The sequence below is a fragment of the Salmo salar genome, chromosome 01 (assembly GCF_965601325.2).
Source record: "Salmo salar chromosome 01, fSalSal1, whole genome shotgun sequence".
Classification (NCBI taxonomy): Eukaryota; Metazoa; Chordata; class Actinopteri; order Salmoniformes; family Salmonidae; genus Salmo; species Salmo salar.
Window position 1 is genome coordinate 28,565,097 of NC_138291.1, and position 19,712 is coordinate 28,584,808.

General features: G+C 38.6%; 4 protein-coding genes across 6 annotated transcripts in view; 2 read left to right on the forward strand and 2 right to left on the reverse strand.

Annotated features, from left to right (window-relative positions):
* The window catches only part of LOC106591625 (echinoderm microtubule-associated protein-like 5), a 69,577-nt gene extending 65,855 nt beyond the window's left edge, over window positions 1-3,722 (forward strand). The window contains exons 39-44 of the mRNA XM_014182907.3: window positions 131-303; window positions 441-603; window positions 731-834; window positions 1,385-1,538; window positions 2,086-2,186; window positions 2,384-3,722. Of these exons, the coding sequence (XP_014038382.1) occupies window positions 131-303; window positions 441-603; window positions 731-834; window positions 1,385-1,538; window positions 2,086-2,186; window positions 2,384-2,420 (732 nt within the window). The 3' untranslated portion in view covers window positions 2,421-3,722. The remainder of the gene's footprint in view (window positions 1-130; window positions 304-440; window positions 604-730; window positions 835-1,384; window positions 1,539-2,085; window positions 2,187-2,383) is intronic.
* A 386-nt stretch (window positions 3,723-4,108) lies between these two features.
* On the reverse strand, window positions 4,109-6,170 carry LOC106591720 (iron-sulfur cluster assembly 2 homolog, mitochondrial). Its single transcript, XM_014182946.3, has 4 exons — window positions 6,013-6,170; window positions 5,273-5,447; window positions 4,939-5,054; window positions 4,109-4,726 (listed from the first exon to the last, which is right to left on the reverse strand). Exons 1-4 carry the CDS (start codon window positions 6,090-6,092, stop codon window positions 4,552-4,554), a joined length of 546 nt encoding a protein of 181 aa, XP_014038421.1. The 5' UTR covers window positions 6,093-6,170; the 3' UTR covers window positions 4,109-4,551.
* Window positions 6,171-6,295: 125 nt separating this feature from the next.
* On the forward strand, window positions 6,296-8,736 carry npc2.1 (NPC intracellular cholesterol transporter 2, tandem duplicate 1). The gene is given in 5 exon segments (NM_001140590.1): window positions 6,296-6,342; window positions 6,954-7,053; window positions 7,237-7,344; window positions 7,430-7,602; window positions 7,812-8,736. Coding segments are annotated over 4 exon segments (453 nt in total). The 5' UTR covers window positions 6,296-6,342; window positions 6,954-6,968; the 3' UTR covers window positions 7,899-8,736.
* Window positions 8,737-15,996: 7,260 nt separating this feature from the next.
* Window positions 15,997-19,683, reverse strand: gskip (gsk3b interacting protein). Of its 3 annotated transcripts, none has more exons than XM_014183756.3 (3): window positions 19,534-19,683; window positions 18,389-18,628; window positions 15,997-18,274 (listed from the first exon to the last, which is right to left on the reverse strand). In XM_014183756.3, the coding sequence occupies exons 2-3, from the start codon at window positions 18,623-18,625 to the stop codon at window positions 18,116-18,118; spliced, it is 396 nt and encodes a 131-aa protein (XP_014039231.1). In that variant the 5' UTR covers window positions 18,626-18,628; window positions 19,534-19,683; the 3' UTR covers window positions 15,997-18,115. The 3 variants fall into 3 exon arrangements, with proteins under 3 accessions (XP_014039231.1, XP_014039103.1, XP_014039167.1); XM_014183628.3 differs by having other exon boundaries at window positions 19,319-19,677; XM_014183692.3 differs by lacking the exon at window positions 19,534-19,683 and adding an exon at window positions 19,319-19,501 and having other exon boundaries at window positions 18,389-18,625.
* Window positions 19,684-19,712: the final 29 nt, after the last annotated feature.

The following is a 19,712-nucleotide window of genomic DNA, read 5'->3' on the forward strand; positions in this document are numbered from 1 at the left end:
CTAGTCTCAGTTTATAAAGAGCTAACTGAATTTGATGGAATCTTTCTTACTGCTAATGTGCTGTATGTGAGGCACTAGAAGAACCTTGTGTGTTGACTTTCTCTATGTTGAATCTTTTTGGGGGTAACAGAAGATGCTAAACAAGGTGAACCTGGGACACCCAGCTCGTACGGTGGCCTACAGCCCCGAGGGGGACATGGTGGCCATTGGCATGAAGAATGGAGAGTTCATTATCCTGCTGGTCACCTCACTCAAGATCTGGGGCAAGAAGAGGGATCGCCGCTCTCCCATCCAAGATATCAGGTGGGGGAATCCCTATCAAAATCACCCAGAGCCTTTTATGGGGGAAACTCATCCATCATGAGTGTACTGAGTGTTCTTATCTTTGTTGTAATAAGTCTCAGAGGACACATTTTGAACTGAACCTGTTTCTTCCTCAGGTTCAGTCCAGATTCACGCTACTTGGCAGTGGGCTCCAGTGAGAGTGCGGTTGACTTCTACGACCTGACGCTTGGACCACAACTCAACCGCATTAACTGCTGCAGGGACATCCCCAGCTTTGTCATGCAGATGGACTTCTCTGCAGACAGCTGCTATGTTCAGGTAGAGGCACGAGATCTGTGTATCTATGATTGTGTAAATGCATATTAACTCTCCAATATGAAATCAAGACTCACAATAATCATGTTTTATTGTATTATTTGACTATTATTTACTATTACTCCAACAGATATCGACTGGTGCTTACAAGCGGCTGGTGTACGAGGTGCCATCTGGAAAGCATGTCACAGAGCAGTCAGTCATAGACAGGATAACCTGGGCCACATGGACAAGGTGAGTGTGTGTTTTATGTTGGGTTCTCCATAGTAATCTCACTACTGACAGGGCCATATGAAATCAATACTGGGGACACAGGGGTTAGTGGGGTCGCCTGATTTGAAAATGGGGTCACAAGAGAAACTCTGAAATTACATTTTAAAAATCGCACTTGGTTCTTAGAACCAGGGTTACGTCAGTAAACAAAGCAGTTTCTCTTTTCTTCCTACAAATGTAGCTCTATGTTTTGAACGGTTTAAGCTACAAAATATTATTACCCCATCACGGAAAGATATGACTCTCAGGAACACGCATGTGTCCCTCTCAATGCCTACAAGCCGCGCAGGACTAATTAGAACAGAGTGAAGCTGACCAGACACTAAATCAGACTGGGGGGAAATAACGTAATTAATTATGATGTTCTTTTCTACACAGAAGATCATACAAAATTATTGCCTGAACTCAACAAAAATTGGGGAACCCCTAGGTTACACCAAGTCAAAGCACCACATGATCATTGGAGTTACTTCCTGTCTAACTAACATGTGATGTCTCACTGTCTGGCAAGTGTCCTGGGGGATGAGGTTGTGGGGATCTGGTCCCGTAACACTGACAAAGCAGACGTCACCTGTGCCTGTGTTTCCCACTCTGGCCTGAACATCGTCACAGGCGATGACTTTGGAATGGTAAAGCTGTTTGACTTTCCATGTCCAGAAAAGTTTGTAAGTATAATCTGTGTTCTATGATGCTGATCTGTGTCTCTGTGTGAATATTGAATTCTGTTTGATAATTGTACCTCATCAATCCAAGATAACTATAAATTCATACATTGCTGCCATAGAATAGTGAGCTCTATTTATTAACAATACTTACAAAAATGAAATACTGTTAATTGTTTATAACTGCTAATACTTGTTGGATTGATTATAGCATGTTAAATATGACTCACGAATTGTATCATATTGTACAATAGCCTACATATTCATTTTGACTTATAGTAGCATTCAGCATTGACATGAATGGAGATATTTATTATATTGGTGAACTTTCACTAATGTGATTCAGGCTTATGTTTGTGGTTTCATGTGTACCATTCATGTGTCTCTGTAATGTTGGTGTGTATGTTATTGACCATGATGATATACTGTAACTACAGTTCCACCTAACCTATGCATCTATTATCTGTCTAAATTATGCTCAGCTACAGTTATTTTGGGGTAGCCTACATATTCATTTTCATTTTAATAACACACTTATTGTTCTCTGCAGGCCAAACACAAACGCTTTCTGGGCCACTCAGCCCACTTGACTAATATTCGCTTCACAAGTGGGGATCGCTTCGTCATTAGTGCTGGTGGGGACGATAGAAGGTAGAACTCCAGTTTCTATTAGTACAGTATTCCTCTGAAACTGTCTCAATTTTACAACATTGTCATTAGTGGTGTTTTAAGTTCATTGTAGCAATTGACAATTAAATAAACATTTGAATATTGTATGAAATGCCTTAGTGTTACACCGCTGACTGTTAATAAATGTCTTTCCTCTCCCTTTTCTGTGTCCTCTGCAGCCTATTTGTCTGGAGGTGCGTCCATGCCCCTCACTGAGAGGCACACCTGGAGTGACACATCATCCATCCACCACTGTGTCCAGTCCAGGGGTCTGCATGGGCTTTTCCCAGCATGCCTATTCAGAGAGAAGAACCCGCTCCACTCCGCTGTGGGATAACTACACAGCTAGTAAACATGACTCACTGCCTCAACACTCGGGGCATCAGCGTGAGCCTCATCTACACTACAGCATAAGCCCCGATTGTTCGTCCACGAGGTGGAAGACGTCATACCACTACCGTTGCAAAATATCCCTCCAAAACATCACATCACAGTTGTAAAACTTCCTTTCATATCATCTGCACATGATTTTGATGGTGATTATTTTTAGTATGAGTGTTTGTGTCAATGTTCTAAATGGCAGTTTTGCCAGTTGGCAGGAGTTAGTGTGACTGATGAAAATGCCATTTTTAAAACTTGTAGCGAACTAATTTAGCCTTAATCTCCTTCTGAGTGACTGATGAGGTTTGGAGTGGTTTGATGTTTGTTTTATATAATTCCATTGTTTTTTCTTTTGACTAATACAAGTTTTTGTTTTCTTAATAATTTTTTACAAATGATTTAAACTCCTGTGGCCTTCCTCATGAATGTAACATCCGCAGTTATGTTCTGGATGTCAGCATGCCAAAGCATACTATGCACTGTATACCCGACCTGGTCACTGTGTTACCCTGATGGTTTGTGTATGTGAACGTGTTGTCCACTGGTTGAACCTCAAACCCCTAGCAGTGTGTGACCATATTGATTCAAATGTAGTGATATTTTAGCTTGTGCAGTAACCCTCCGTAACATACAATGTGTGTGTATACTTGTTTGAGGTTTTGTGTATGTGTGTAATGGGAATGCATGGCTTATCAAAAGACAATCCCTGATTCCCTGTCCAACCAAATTCCTCAAAAAAAAACAAAGGAAAAAAGCTGAAAATGTTTCAATGCACTGTTGCATTTCTCCTTTTGATCACTTTTCAGTGTGCTGCTATGGCGTAACATTATTAAGAGCATACATATTGATATACGTTTAAAAGGGAGTGGCTATTTTTACAAGGATATAGGTTTATGTTTCTCGTAACCAGATATGATATTGTTCAACTGGAATGTAACTAGGTAAATAGAAAATATGAAACATGCAAAATGTTTTCCCTCGTTTTATGATAATTCTGTTAAATTGATTAAATGTGTTTACAGCATATTTTGATTTACATTACATCAATGTAAATATAATTTGTAAAGATATTGTTTTGTATATTTTTTTGTGAAATGTTTCTTAAATGAAATTTTAATAAAAAATAAAAAAGATTGACAACATAAGTTCTTTATCACTCATGGGGTACTAACTCAGTCAACAACCTATATCAATCCTATTTGCATACAGCCAGCGATCTAAGCTCTGTGAATTTGAGTGTTTAATGAGCTTGATAATCAAACTATGTTGACATGATAGCCCGTCTACACTGGACACACCTATTAAGAATGAGAAATTCACTAATCATTCACTAACATTTTGATGTTCCAAAACTATTTTGAAATGGTAATGCCTTATGATAGGTACCAACTATCTGTGACTGGCCACACTTCCCACAGTAGCTGCTCTTTCATCATTATGATGTAATCAGAAAGCTCCCAATTTACTTGGTAAATACATCATGACCTAAATTTTGAACTGTATTAATTTGATTCCAAGACAAATACATTTGCTGTCATTTTGACACTTTTATTCATAGAGACATGACCTACATTCTTTATGGGATGCACTCTTTTACATTCAAACTACTCCAAAGCATAATCTTCATTCAGTATAAATATATAATCAATATAACATCGTTTTTAATATCGTAGTGAAACAGAACGCTGAAAACCAATGCATCAATTTGTAAATACATCCAAGCACGTCTGATTCTCATCCACTTTGTTAAATTTGTAACCAAGCATACTTTCCCAAAAAATAGGCTACAGCATTCTTTAAATGTTGTCAGTTGCAGAGTTGTTATGAGGATCATCTGTGAATTGTGGAATAACTTATGCACCTGTGAACACACGGTTTCTGAATATATAATTTCAAATAAAATGCCTACATTATGACTTAGTGAGGGATGGAGGGGTTGAAAGCTGCAAGTCTCAGACCCACAGTCTCATAACTTGACTGAGAAGGAGGTTCCGCAGGAGCAGCCATGGTCTGCCTGAGGGTTTTTCAGCATCTGGAAGGAGGAGCGAATCAGCTCCTGAGTATAGTCCAGTGTAGAGCCTTTCACAAACTCCAGGCTGTCTTCGTCCACAATGACCCCTACCCCTCCCTGCTCAAACACGCTGAGAGAGAGAGGGAGAGAAAGAGTTTAGAATGGATAAAAAAAGGGTGTTGGAAGGGATCGAGGACAAAGAGATAAACAGATATGATCAGATAACAATGATTGTGTTACTACAAATAATTGTGTTACTGCTGCATGCCATTCATTCAGTTCATCAATAATGAGTTCACTCTTGAATGACAACAGAGCGACAGATTAATCAATGACAACTACCTGTCCTCCTCGTTCCTGGTACTGTCAATGATAAACTTGTACTGGAACCCAGAGCAGCCTCCCCCTTCCACCTGTATTCTCAGGTACTGTCCCTTATCCATGATCTCTCTTAGCCTCTGAAGACACAGACAGAGAAAAGGGTAATTAGGTCAGTACTTGACATGTGGAGTATCCAAGTATCCCTTGATCATCCACCACTGTTGAGGAAGTGAATGCTGAGAGAAAGACACTAGAGCTTTATAGCCCACACATATGGGGATGGATTTAAATAAGTTACATTATACTGTTTATAGAGTACAATATTATAATTTTGTGTGTGAATAATTACCCTAACCTTAACACATGATGCACTGAGGTATACTTTCTCTTCAACTGGACTGGACTCTGCTGTTTTCTCCTGGGCTGATTTGCTGCTCAAGCGTGAGAGACTTGTGTAGAGGGGTTGAGACCTTTGGGGACATCTCAGCAATATTGGTTGGACCCCATTGGTGAAAAGGGGAAATGAGGCCCTGAAAGAAAAAAAGCCTTGTCAAAACACAACACCAAAGAGCCTCAAGGCATTCACATCACTTTCACACTTACAATTTCTTCATTTAAATAAAAACGAATCAACTAGTTAATGTTAACCAGCTAATAACAAAGTAATGCAACTCTATGCCTACAATATTGATTTATAAAGGCCTAACTTCACACTGACAGGTAACGTTATTGGCTACTACTACTTTGGTAGAAGGAATGGGTCATGTAAAGGCTCAGCGATCCATGGCAGCTGAATAGACCCAATTGTAACTAACGTTAGAGCAATATACATACAGTGTTGACTTAAGTCCAACAAATTTGTCTGATTAGATAATATGACATAATTTATTAAAAACAGAAATCAAAATTATATTCAACTAGCTGACGTAAGCTAAGCTTGACCCCACAGTGATAGCCAATGTAAAGCTAATCGTTAACGTTAGCTAGCTACGCTGTTCTTCTTTGCAATATGAAGACAGTGGTCTTGTCGATACAATTAAGTTGTTTATATGCCTTCTTAAGCAATTACTTTATATTCCAATACCCATTGTATACCTAGTAAGGGTCCATGACATTGTCTTTGTTGCACTCAACATTGCTCCTCGTCGTAGTACGAATAACATCTTCCATAACATTCTACAAAAGCCGCCCCCAATGGAAACTGCGGTGTCAGATCAAGAGACGCAAAACGATTGGTTAGGAAAATCGTGTGTCTTATAACGTCATAAGAATCGCCTACTTTTGAAATATATAAAACATCTGATTCGTTACTTTCCATGCCAGTCAGCGGATCTTGAATATTCCGCCACTGTAAATACACGTCATTTTCTCGTGACAAGGAAGTAAGGAGTGTCTGTGAGCTCGCACCTGAAGCATAGAAGAGAGGTCTGTATCTAAAAGTTTTGTTCGCCTAATATATATTTATCACTAAATATTAGATCGGTGTATATTCACCATACGAAGATGGAAAGGTAGTTAGCTAGTGAATGTTTATTTGTTACTGTAGACATCACAACAACACTAAAAAGCAAGATCAATGATTTAGCCAACTAATTTTGCCAAAATATTCTGAAATAACTTTCTTTTTTAGGAAGATGAGCATAAAAATGGGCACGCTCTAATTGACTCAACAACCAAAAACGCATATCTAAACGTTGCTTTCTTAATATACCAGAAAATGAATAGTTATTTCTGGTTGTTTATCAAAGTAAATTGGTTAACTCATTAATCCTGCTTTGTAGTATATCCCTCTGGACTACACAATGTACTAATCCGGGCTGTTTTTCCTGGGAGGAGTTAGCTAGCTAAGTAGACATCTAGTACTAGTCACACGAGTCATATGATTGAATGAACTGAGAATACTTTTGCTCACTGAATTTGCTTGTTGAGACAGTCTGTATGGCTATATATAGCTCTGGTCTCTGTGCTTTCCTAACTTGTAGTCATTGAAGTTTTTGAAACCGCAGCTGTAAGAATCTTTCTCTAACATCTTTCAGGGCCAGATTGCAGTTATGGATTTTCACGCTGCTTCCATCATTGTTCTGTTCTCCCTTATTGCTCTCACCTGTGCAGAACCTGTGAAATTTGTAGATTGTGGTAAGTTTTGATTGAGGTGTTGGCGCTTTGATAAAAAATTGGTCATCTTGTCAGGTGATGATGTATAACCTATTAGTTACAAGGGTAGTGTACCAAAATTACAGATTTTATAATGTGTGAATCTTTGGCTTGGTTTCATTACTAGAATGAGTGACAATGGAATCTGTCTTCTGTTCTCTCCAGGCTCTGATGTTGGTAAGGTGGTGATTGTTGACATCCAACCTTGTCCTAAACAACCATGTGAGCTCCATAAAGGACAGGCCTATGCTGTCAATGTGACATTCAACAGTGGTAAGTATATCATCAACAGATGTTTGTTCATTGAAAGTAAATGTGCCATTTTTGTTAATCCCTCCTGTGCCTCTTTTTTTTTTAGCGGTTGAGAGCCAGACGAGTAAAGCAATTGTCCACGGTGTGATCGCTGGCGTTCCCATTCCATTCCCCATCCCCATTGAAGACGGCTGCAAGTCTGGGATTGAGTGCCCCATTCAGAAGGCACAGAGCTATCACTATGTGACTCAGCTTCCAGTGAAGTCTGAGTACCCCTCTGTAAGTATGCCTGAAATAATTGAACACACCATTTTAATGCTCTTGAGAATGCTGAAAACAAGATGTTCCTCTTTTCATTTCCTCAATGTGACCCTAAAGTATAAAAAGATAGCCTCAAAGATGTCGATTTAAAAGGGAAGCATTTGTGTGCATTACTGATCCAATGTCTCCCAATACTGGACAAAATCTCAATTTGTCTTAATTTCTAGATCAAGCTGGTTGTTGAATGGGAGCTGAGAGATGACACTGGCAAAGACTTGTTCTGCATAAAGTTCCCAGTCCAGATCGTAAGCTGAGATTTGTCTGCAGTACCAGCTGAAGGGAATTTAAAAAAAGGGATTCTAATGTGAACTGCTTAAACTGAGAATAACCCACATACACATTTCATGAATTATTCTATAATTTAAGAATTCTGATTTTAAGTATTGATTCTGTAGGTTTTAAATGTATACTGTAGCTTTTTCAGTCGTTTTAAAACTTAACTTCTCATACAGGCATTTTGAAATGTTGTGGCCAACTGTTTACTCATAACTGCATAAGTGGGTCATTCCACCAAATGAGTACCTAATAACTGTGGGTGCTTATATTTTTCCAATTCCATACATGTACACGTGTGTATTATACGCATGTGTGAATTGGAAATGTGTTTTTTGCATATCCAAACTCCTCCTGAGTTTTTTTCACCTTGTCAGCTAAGGGATTCAAACTAGCAACCCAACTCTCTAACCACTAGGCTACCTGCCTACCTTTTGCATCCCTTTATATATTTTAAGTAGAAATTGTGCACCAATGTTGATTTGTGAAAGCCTGTTATAAATGAAGTGCCCTTTTTAAAATAAACTAAATTGAAAATTCAATAAATCTGATTTTTAATATGAATAAAGAGTTGCTAAAGTGACAATTCAGCATTTGTCATGTCCCTCTGTGTACCATCTGTGACTTTTAGGAAGATTTTAACCCACTTAAACCCAACATTTCTCCAAGTTTTCACCATCATTGTAAAGCTCTTGCTATTTTGTTGCTTTGACAAAGTAATTTCTGAAGATGATTATTTAATGTGATTTGTGATTCATCATACTTGAACTGAACTCTCATTTTTAATATTGTGAAACTATTCCTTTAAAAAATGTTTTCAAAAGAAACATTGAACATTTTATTTGTCACATGCACCGACTACAACAGGTGTAGAAATGCCTGCTTACAAGCCTTTCCCAGCGATGCAGAGTTAAATAGTAACACGAGGAATAAAATACACCATAATTAAGCTATATACAGGGAGTACAAGATATTTGAGGTAGATATTTACATAAAGGCAGGGTAAACTGACTAGGCATCAGGATAGATAATAAGAGTAAAAAATAAAGCACAGAAGCAGCAGTGGGTGTGTGTGTGTGTATACAGTGCTTTCAGAAAGTATTCACACCCCTTTTGACTTTTTCCACATTTTGAATTAAGCATTTCTTGCTGTAAAATGATACACCAAATGTAAATTTTGACTGGGGAACCAACCTGATCTCAGCGCATTTCAGATTATCCTGTACGTAAATCTGATACACTACATTTTATATTTCGTATGGTATGTATTAATTGGTGGATGTCCATCATCCATTTCATTTACATTTACATTTACATTTTAGTCATTTAGCAGACGCTCTTATCCAGAGCGACTTACAGTAGTGAATGCATACATTTCATACATTTCATACAACATGTTAATTGAAATACATACAAAATGTTAAGTATTCCAATTTGTTGTTGCGAAAGGTGGCTAGTTGGCTAATGATAACATTAGCTAGTGTTAAGGTTAGGTTAAAGGATTAAGGTTAAGGGAATGGTTAGCTAAAAGGGTTATGATTAGGGGAAGGGTTAGCTAACATCAGTGGCGATTTTAGCATGCCAGTCTTGGTGGAGCAAACTCCCCAAAACATTTTTAGATGCATGCCAGCAAACCCACTACACAACACTAAACGATACATTAGTTGCACTATAACGGTGACAAACGGTGCCCACAAACTGTTAGGGCCTACATAAAGCTGTCCTAACAGCAGGGCTTTCTTTTCAGAATCATAGAGTGAATCCCTACCACTGCTACACCTGGCGGAGCCTTGTCTGGCAGCGAAACAGTTAATTCAGACTCATTTACTGCCTTTTAAAAAAGCATAGCTGATATGGCTGACTTGCTTAAACAAATGGGGTTTCTACTGAAAATTGAGAAGTACAAACTATGGCATAACATGCTGACCAGACCGCACGCGCCATCAAGCGCAAGTTGATTTTGTCCACCCACACCAGACGTGACCAGGACACGCAGGTTGAAATATCAAAACAAACTCTGAACCAATTATATTAATTTGGAGACAGGCGAAAAGCATTAAACATTTATGGCAATTTAGCTCGTTAGCTTGAAATTACGGATTGCTAGCTAATTTGTCCTGGGATATAAATATTGGGTTGTTATTTTACCTGAAATGCACAAGGTCCTCTACTCTGACAATTAATCCACAGATAAAACGGTAAACTGAGTTTGTTTCTAGTAATCTCTCCTCCAGGCTTCTTCTTCTTTAGACTTTATATGATGATTGGCAACCAACTTTAAGGTGCATTACCACAACCAACTGGACTGGAGTGTGGACCTCAGTTAATCTTTCAATCATATATGCTCCTAAAAACCAATGAGGAGATGGGAGAGGCAGGACTTGCAGTGCGTCAAGTGTCACAAATAGAATCAAGTTCTATTTTAGCGTCTGACTACGCAGATGCGCACAAGCAGTGTGGGTGCAACAATGGAATAACATGTATGTGTACATTTATTTTGCAACGCGAGCGCACGTGATGCAAGCGGTGTCATCAGCATGTAAGCGAATGACGAGCAGATAAGAGGCAATCCGTAATTTCAATTAAGACATTAATGAGCGAGATAGGATGGACATAGTCAATATAACTATTTGTTCAGCACTTTTGCTGTACAGCAACAGAATTTAAAAAAATTGGCCATTCTTACAGTATTCTCCCTGTACACAAAGTCAGAACCATAGGATAAATAAAAGGGGATATAAGCAGACAATGAAAGCGCTTACAATATTCGATGATTACATTTCCCTAAAACAGGCTATACGCTACTTGTGCACCAACAAGTCAGAACAGTAGGCTAAGTTATGAGGGGGAAAGGGACCAAATTATTAGGGTGAGGCACATGGGCTACTAACAGCTTACTACACAACATACCCTTACTATTACTTTCTTAGCTACAATGTACATATTTCCCTGGCATATTACATAATTTATACAGCAGCATACAAGACATTTTTGGACTCACCTTGTTATTCTGTGCTCACTTGAACAGGAAGGTGGCGCGACGGTCCTTGTGGGCAAATTTTGTCATCAAACTTTGTAATCAAAATGTGGCATTCTCTGGATTTATGGTGCTTTCAAGACAACTGGGAACACTGAAATAAACAATGTTGAATCATGACGTCAGTGATTTTCAGGTCAGAGCTCTAGAAAGAGACCCTCTTTTTTTCCCAAGTTCTCAGTTGTCTTGAACTCACTGTTTTGAATGCGGCAGAAGGCATGCTGGATTGACAGCATGGCCAATGTATTCAACCTTCTCTGGCTCTTGGTGTTGAATGTTTATCCTTTTAAGCTTGGAAAAGAGACCCTTAAACCCAGACTTGGACCACACACCCACTCCACTGAATAGTAGGCTAGTGAGTGCCTTTGCAAGGCTTGCAGTTAGCCACTGATTCCTTCCAAACCACTCATTGTTGAATTTGCAATATCCAACTTGTTGTGTAATGTTTATGCCCAATGACCGATGAGCACCGATAGATTTTTATCTATAACTTCTCCTCATATGACAAGGCTTGAAAAGGATTTGCCAGTAGATTGTCGATGTGATTCATGATGATGACTACTTGTCTAGCTTGCTAGCTAATATTTTGAAAGTATGATGTTGACATGATCAGTCCAATCAAAGCTACGGTAGATATAACGTGATTTGACGTCATTATATCTGTGGCAATGACCTTGAGTCTTCTTGGATGGGCACTTCTAATGTACTGTAACTCTATGGCAGTACCCAAGGGGCTTGAATTTTCGAGCTCTCCCCGTAGATGTTGCGGTGACGCAGTGTCCCCATGAGTGACAGAACACTGAGCCAATCACAGTGCAACTAGAGAACATTACCAACCTCTACGCTCCATGTTTTCTGCTGGCTGCCCCACCACCACAGAAAGCACTGAGCTTGGCTGAAACACCTGCATTTTGGAGCTGCCTTACTCAAGAAAGCAAAAAACAGACCGTGTTTTATTAACTACATTATTTATATATTTTTACATTGTATGCAAACTGATATGTGACACGTATTAATGCCAAAATAACATGCAATACAGGCAACAAAAACAACAACAAATATTGATATATATTTTTTAGCTAAACAGGTGGTGCTCAAAACAGGCGGGGCTCAGCCCCACCTGCCCTGAATGATGGGTCGCCACTGGCTAACATGCAAAGTCGCTAAAAGGTAGTAAGTAGTTGCTAAAGTTGATGAGATTCTAAAATGCTGGAGATGATGAGATTCAAACACGCAACCTTAAGGTTGCTAGACGTTCACCTCAAGTAACCTTCTGTCTAATGTAACCATACCAAAGGTAACATATCATTCTAATTTGAGTGTCCCGAATTTATGTTTACAATGTTATGTCTAGTCTGAGACCAGGCTGAGAGAACAGGAGTGGAGAAATATGATTTATTTTTTTCCTTGAGAGAATACGAATGCTCAGTTAGGGACTAGAGGTGCTATCTTTATCATAAAAGATTATAGTATTTCAACCACATTATCTGCGCAACCAAGCTGAACTGAAATCTTACCCGAAACATGTTGGGTCATTTTCACATTTTCTTTCAACAGTTCAGACAGTTCAGACTGCACAGAAAATCATTCCCAGTTTTGGTTGTTATTGCATTTTCTCCCTGGTCTCTAAACGTCTTTGCTCCGGGAAAGAAGCAGATATGACAGAGAACTTTAACGATGTCAACTATAATTTGACATTCTGGTGAGTAAGGGTTTATTTAGTCTTCTAGGGCAACATATAATGACAGAATAGAGTCTGCGTGTGTCTAATAATAGACAAGATGACTAACAAATAGCCTATAAACGTTTAGAAAATTACAAGCAAAAACATATTTAAATTAGGAAAGAAAAATCCTCTACCCCCTGTCCAAAAATAATTACACCATCTCTGAAGGTAGGCTACAGCACGTTTTCTATATTTGCAGCTTAGGGTCTCAGATTTTGAGTTAGACAAGTTAGACAAACAGCTAGAGGGTATGACATCTTGGTCTACTTCTCTGCTTTTCAAATCTGGTAATAAGAACAGATATCTACTACCAATAACAAGGTATAGCAGTTTTTGTAACCACATCAACTCATTTAGCTAACTTCCCACCATGGAACTTTTCAGAACGTTCTAATTATAACAATGGGGGAGCACATTCTAAGCATGAGATAATGAGTAAACATTGTGACTTTTGTCACATGTGACTTTTCCCAACAACGCATCGTAGATAACATAAAGGGCATGGCACCTTGGTCTACTTCTCTGATATTCAAATCTGAAATCAGAATAGTAATAACTACTACCAATCACTACCTTCCCCCCTCGGGATACAATTAAAGATTTTAATTTATTTTAAACAACGCTAGCTTTTTGTACACTTATTACAGTTTACATATACTGTACTTCAACAACGCCTCCTTGTCTTCTGTACTCTATTATTACAGTTTGCATATACTGTGGTATTCTACTAGGAGAGTGTATAAAAGTGTAGTAGGCTAGTCTGAGTGTAGTTATTTGTGATGAAATATGTGATCTAACTACCCCATAATCCAAAGTAATAAGATTGATAGTGTAGTCTATCAAAGTAATCAGACCAATTATTTTACTAAATTGAACTTTGACTATATTTAAGTGCTTGGCTTCCACTACTACAAAAATACTTGTAGAGTTGAAGCAAGTCCCACCAATTTTTGTTCATGGAAAATTACCATCTAGTTATTATAAAAATTCTTCAAGCTCTGTCTGGTTGGTTGTTGATTATTGCTAGAAAGCCATTTTCAAGTTAAAACTAACTAGGCCACTCGAACATTCAATGCCGTCTTGATGCAACTTGTGTAGATTTGGCCTTGTGTTTTAGATTATTGTCCTGCTGAAAGGTGAATTCCTCTCTCAGTGTCTGTTGGAAAGAACACTGAAGCAGGTTTTCTTCTAGGATTTTGCCTGCCTGTGCTTAGCTGTATTCATTTTTTTATTTAAGAAAAATAATATACCCTAGTCCTTGCCGATAGCATACCCATAACATGATGCAGCCACCACCATGCTTGAAAATATGAAGTGGTACTCAGTGATGTGTTGTTCGATTTGTCCCAAACATAAAGCTTTGTATTCAGTATTAATTTCTTTGCCAATTTTTGTTGCCGTATATACTTAAATTCACACAGGAAACAAGATAAGACAGGACAATTACACCAGATAGGACAGACTGACCCTAGCCCCCAGCACATAGACTATTGCAGCATAGATACTGGAGACTGAGACAGGGGTGGGTCGGGGGACACTTTGGCCCTGTCCGACAATACCCCTGGACAGGGCTAACCAGGCAGGATATAACCCCACCCACTTTGCCAAAGCACAGCCCCCACACCACTAGAGGGATATCAACAGACCACCAACTTACTACCCTGAGACATGGCTGAGTATAGCCCACGAAGATCTCCTCCACCGCACAAGCCCGAGTGTGCGCAAAACCAGAGCTGGTTCTACTCTTTCTGGACATTTTTCTGGTGTTTTGTGGTGGAAAACAGAGCAGGTCGGGCATAACACATCAACCCTGTTGCCCATAGATAGACAGGCTAGAAATGTTTTAACAATTACTTTTCTTGTGAAGCTTGCATTCAAATGTATCAAATCAAATTGTATTACATGTGCCCAATAAAAACAGGTGTAGTAGACCTTAACATGAAATGCTTACTTTACGAGCCCTTAACCAACAATGCAGAGTAAAAAAAGAGAAAAAGATTCAAAATGTTGCTAAATAAACTAAAGGAAAGATAGTAACACAATAAGATCAAAATAACGAGGCTATACACAAGGGGTACTGCTACCGACTCAATGTGCTGGGGTACAGGTTAGTCGAGTTAATGTGTACATGTAGGTAGGGGAAAATTGACTATGCATAGATAATAAACAGAGAGTAGCAGCAACATATGTGAAGGAATGTGAATGTATGTGTGTGTGGCGTCAATATATGTGTGTGTGTGTGTGTGTGTGTGTGTGCGTGTTTTGTGTCTGTGTGTGTGTTGTTGGAGTGTCAGTGTAGTATGTGTGAGTATGTGGTTAGAGTCCAGTGAGTGTACATGGAGCTTGTGCAAGAGAGTCAGTGCAAAAAAATAAGAATAGATTAGAATAAGATAAGGGGGTCAATGTAAATAGTCTGGGTAGCCATTTGAGAACTGATCAGCAGTCTTATGGCTTGGGGGTAGAAGCTGTTAAGGAGCTCTTCAGTCTTTGGCACTCCGATACAGCTTACCGTGCAGTAGCAGAGAGAACAGTCTATGACTTGGGTGGCTGGAGTCTTTGACAATTTCCTCCCTGTTGCACACAAGCTTCCATTCCCCGTTACAACCGGATTTATGGCTGATTTAAGATGAAATCGTCAACCCTGTTAATTTATTTGACACTTATTAGGTACTTACTATAGTCATATACTTTATTTAACCTTTTGAGATGGGGAAAAACTTGTTTTATTAAGTTGAACATGTGCTCTTCATGACAGAATGTTAAAATTAGGTGAAATAAAATAAAAAATATTGACCAAGTTACGCTACCCAAAAGGTACTGATTTGATGGAATGACCCAAGTATTGCTAAATTCTACTCAGTCATCTGCCAAATAGTGTCAATGATTGATCAGAATGAGTCTGTTAATGTTCCTGTGAACAATCAATTCCTAGACTTTATTTACATTGCAGTGCAACTTTCTAGATATTTGCTTATTTTTTACAGGCTGCTGTGTGGTCTGAAAAGCTATTTGGCATGTACTGTATTTCCTTTTGACTGCTAAATATGTTGTAACTCAGTAATTTGGGAGGGGATTTTTTATTCTTCTGTACTGTCAAACAGCAATGGTTAGATATTAAAATCAAGATGTCTTAATAGTTACATCTTATAGTCTTTATTTAATCGTACATTTTGTAGTATTATAGTTTTACCTTTTTGGTAATTTGCCTTCGCATCTGATTAACATTAAGGACAAGCAGATGTCTCAAAATAAAATGCTGTTGTGTGCTGTTGAACTTTCAAAGCCCATAACCAAATAAAAGAACATAACACATGCCTCAGCATTTTCAAGATCCTAAGAATTTATTACATGGGATAACAGGGTTTACTCATTCACCTTGGTAAAACCGATGCACACACACCACTCATTTCAAAAGCAATAAGTGCAACAAAATTGCAGATTACAAGGAAATTAAACGTATTTAACTAGCTTTTGTTGGTCTGCACAAATGTAAGCATCAAACAATGACAGTAAAAATTCTAATTACCTTTACAGGGTAAACTGATTTGATACTAAGTCAATTTAAATGACACTACAGTGGACAATCATTTATTTCACACACAACTAAATTCTCAACACAAATTACAATAACTGTGGAAAATTACCAGAACTGTAAAACTGATAGGACTTGAAGCCAACATCATCAAGCGTCTTCACAAAATCTGAATGAATTAAAATACTGTTGACTCTCAGTTGTGGAATCAGTAGTAAACGCTCATATCTTCTGTGCTTTTTACTGAGGAACTAAAAGCAGTTTGTTTATCAATGATACATCCTCTTCAACTCATCTTCAGGTGCTTTAATTGTTTGCCTAAAAAGTATGATAGCTTGGGGTACTTAACAGAGAAACATAAATGAGAATATACTATAATATGACAGACACCAGGAAGTCCTCAATTCAACCACACGAAACTGTAGCTCACATATTTTTCATAAAAATGTCTCCCTCATCTGACCTCTTCTCAAACTATCAGGTCAATACCAACATCTGTATTTAGTATTCATAAAAATAATGTGAATAGTAAATGAAAATGCATTTCCTTGTTTGAAATGCATAAATTATATTTGCCCAAATAACAAAAGCAGACCTTAAAATCCTTCTAATAATGGCCACTTGACTGTTTTGAATAATATTTGACCCTTCTCAATGTTATTCAAAACTCAGGAGTGTTAAATGAAAAGTGCCAAACAATAAATGTTTAACTACCATGACAACAATGAACACTTCAGTAACTAAGACATGGGTTATGTACATTTTTGTACTTTACATTATTTTGCCAAAGAGCATACCGTGGTCAATCGTTAAGGCAGTTTATGAGTCATAACATCAGAGTTGATGGATTTTGAAAACAATCCCCACATCTTCTCTCTCTTTGGCTGTTTCAATGAGACATGCACTCGCTGATGTACATAGAAGGCCAAATATACTTATTTCAGTGGATGGCAGAGGACAACTTCATTAAGTAACATACATTTTGAATTTGAATATATTTTAGGTACTTTTTCTCCCCAATTTTGTGATATCCAATTGGTAGTTACAGTCTTGTCCCATCGCTGCAACTCCCATGAGGACTCAGGAGAGGCAAAGGCCGAGAGCATGCATCCTCCAAAACACGAACCTGCCAAGCCGGACTGCTCGCTTAACCTGGAAGCCAGCCGCACCGTACAACTGGCGATGGAAGTCAGCGTGCATGTGCCTGGCCGGCTGCGTCACAGCCTGGGATCGAACCCGGGTCTATAGTGACGCCTCTAGCACTGTGATGAAGTGCCTTAGACATTTGCGCCACTCAGGAGGCCCTTAAGTAACATAGTTAAATTATAATCTACCTATGTAGAGGTAAAGCAGGGTTAATGAAGTGTGAGAGTTCCGGGGGGGGGGGGGGGGTTAAACACTGCGACATATTGTCAAACTTGACAGACAGTTCTTTACAAAGGCCACGAAACCTGAATGTGAATGATGACAGAAGATAATCCTGGTCACAGACTGACACAGCAGGTCTAAATCATTGTTGTGAATAACATGAATATGAAACCCAATGCGGAGGGCTCCGTATAGCTCCACATTGACATAATTGGTTGATGGTAGGTGGGGGCGGGAGGTACTGTGTATACACAAACTCACTTCCTTCATAACAGCTCTGCTTTACTCCGCTAAGCGCAAGAAGTATAAATGCCCTGACTTCTGCAGAGGCCGTATCGCAATAAATGCAGTATGGTCACTGCAGACGTCGGATTGACCTTACAGAGCCTTTTAGTAGTACATTAGTTCTGTAGTAGTAGCTAGATGTCTGGTCAATAACCTGATGAGAAAGGTTGCTATGTTTGTATTCACATAGTACAATTGATGTCCCTACAACCCTTGTTTTACTTCCACATCATTAGCTCCATTTTGTCTTTCATTGTCCATTTTGCTGCAGCCTCTCCAATCGCTGTAGCAGGGCATTCCCAAAGGCTTCTCTGTAGCCTGGGCTGAGGGTATCCAGCAGTGAATAAATAGTCTCAAAGTATTGGGTGCTCAAGCTCTCATCCACCTGGTCAAAGGCGTAGCCAACCACCTGTAAGGTAAAATAGAGAGTGGTCAATCATATACCAGTAGGCCTACATAGAATAACAGCTGAACATCACAAATTAAATAATGGCACAAATTAAATACTGTTGATATCCCTCACCCTTAGTCCAGCTTCATTGAGCTCAAGGCAATAGCGATTGCCCTCTCTTGTTTCCACGTTTATGTAGGCCACAGCCAAAGCACTGTCCAAATTTGAGGACACATACATTTTGGCCACGGCGAATAACACATCGTTGACCACTGCCTCTGCTTCCAACCTCATGTCCTTCACGTGATCAATACAGTCTTCATCGAATAAGGAGACAGGTGAGTCCTCTGGTTGGTAGTCTATCTCCATCTTCTTCACCAGACACACACAAAAACACCAGACACAATTGTGAGGTTAAAGGTACAATCAGAAAATGAAGTATAGTAGCTAAATCCTTTTTTTCCCACCTTTATTTATCCTAGCTAAGTACAACTGTTTTAACTACAAGTGTTTTACCATACAATAATACATGTGTTTTTGTGGTCATCGGATACATTGTAAACTAAGATGTAAAGCTTTAAATGAACGTTCCTCGCACTATATCCAAGGAGGTAGATGACACAAGCAAGTTCCACCATCATGGAATCCACCTAACGTTAGCTCAAGGGTTTACTTTTTTTGGTGGCTGGGCCCAGTCTGTGATGGCTAACAAATATTAGTAGGGCTTTAAAGGCTGGTGTGTTGTGATGGTTTTGAATTAATTAATTAATTAATAATGTGAAAACTATTGTGACGAGTTAGAGTATGACTAGCGCTAGTATCCAATAACATAGTTATTACTGTTTACCACTTATCATTCAGTGACAAGACAGTCCACCATCATCACCATGTTAGCTTGCTAGCTAGCTTACGGCCAATAGCAGCCAATATCCGTGGCTATGGGTTCTCTTTATAGTAGGAATTGTTTTTACAATGATATAATCATGAATATATGTAAACTTCAACAGTATCAGGAAATATTGTCCTTTTTGTCAAATTAGTTTTTCTAGCTGCGTTACTCACCTCCTCCGTGGTTGTTTTTACTGTACTTCCGGGTGATCAACAAAGATTTTTGTTCATGAAGATTTTGATTTCTATTGCTTTATCAGCATGACGTAACAATGTAGATATTGCCAAAGCGTACTTTGTAAATTATTAATTAACAATATCAATAACCAAATAATTTAAAATAATAATAATCAAGATTGTCACAAACAGGAAAATCAATAACGACTCACAATTTCAGATATCAAAATCTTCTGATCAATGCCAGTTGTTCTGTTTTAACACCACCGTAGTTAAACATTGTGATAATACCTTCTCTTTCAACATTGCAATTATTCAGAAGTCATGCGAAAAAGTTAAAGTGGAATGGCTTGTGCATGAAAAGGCTTTGCTAAAAGCATATGCGCAGTAA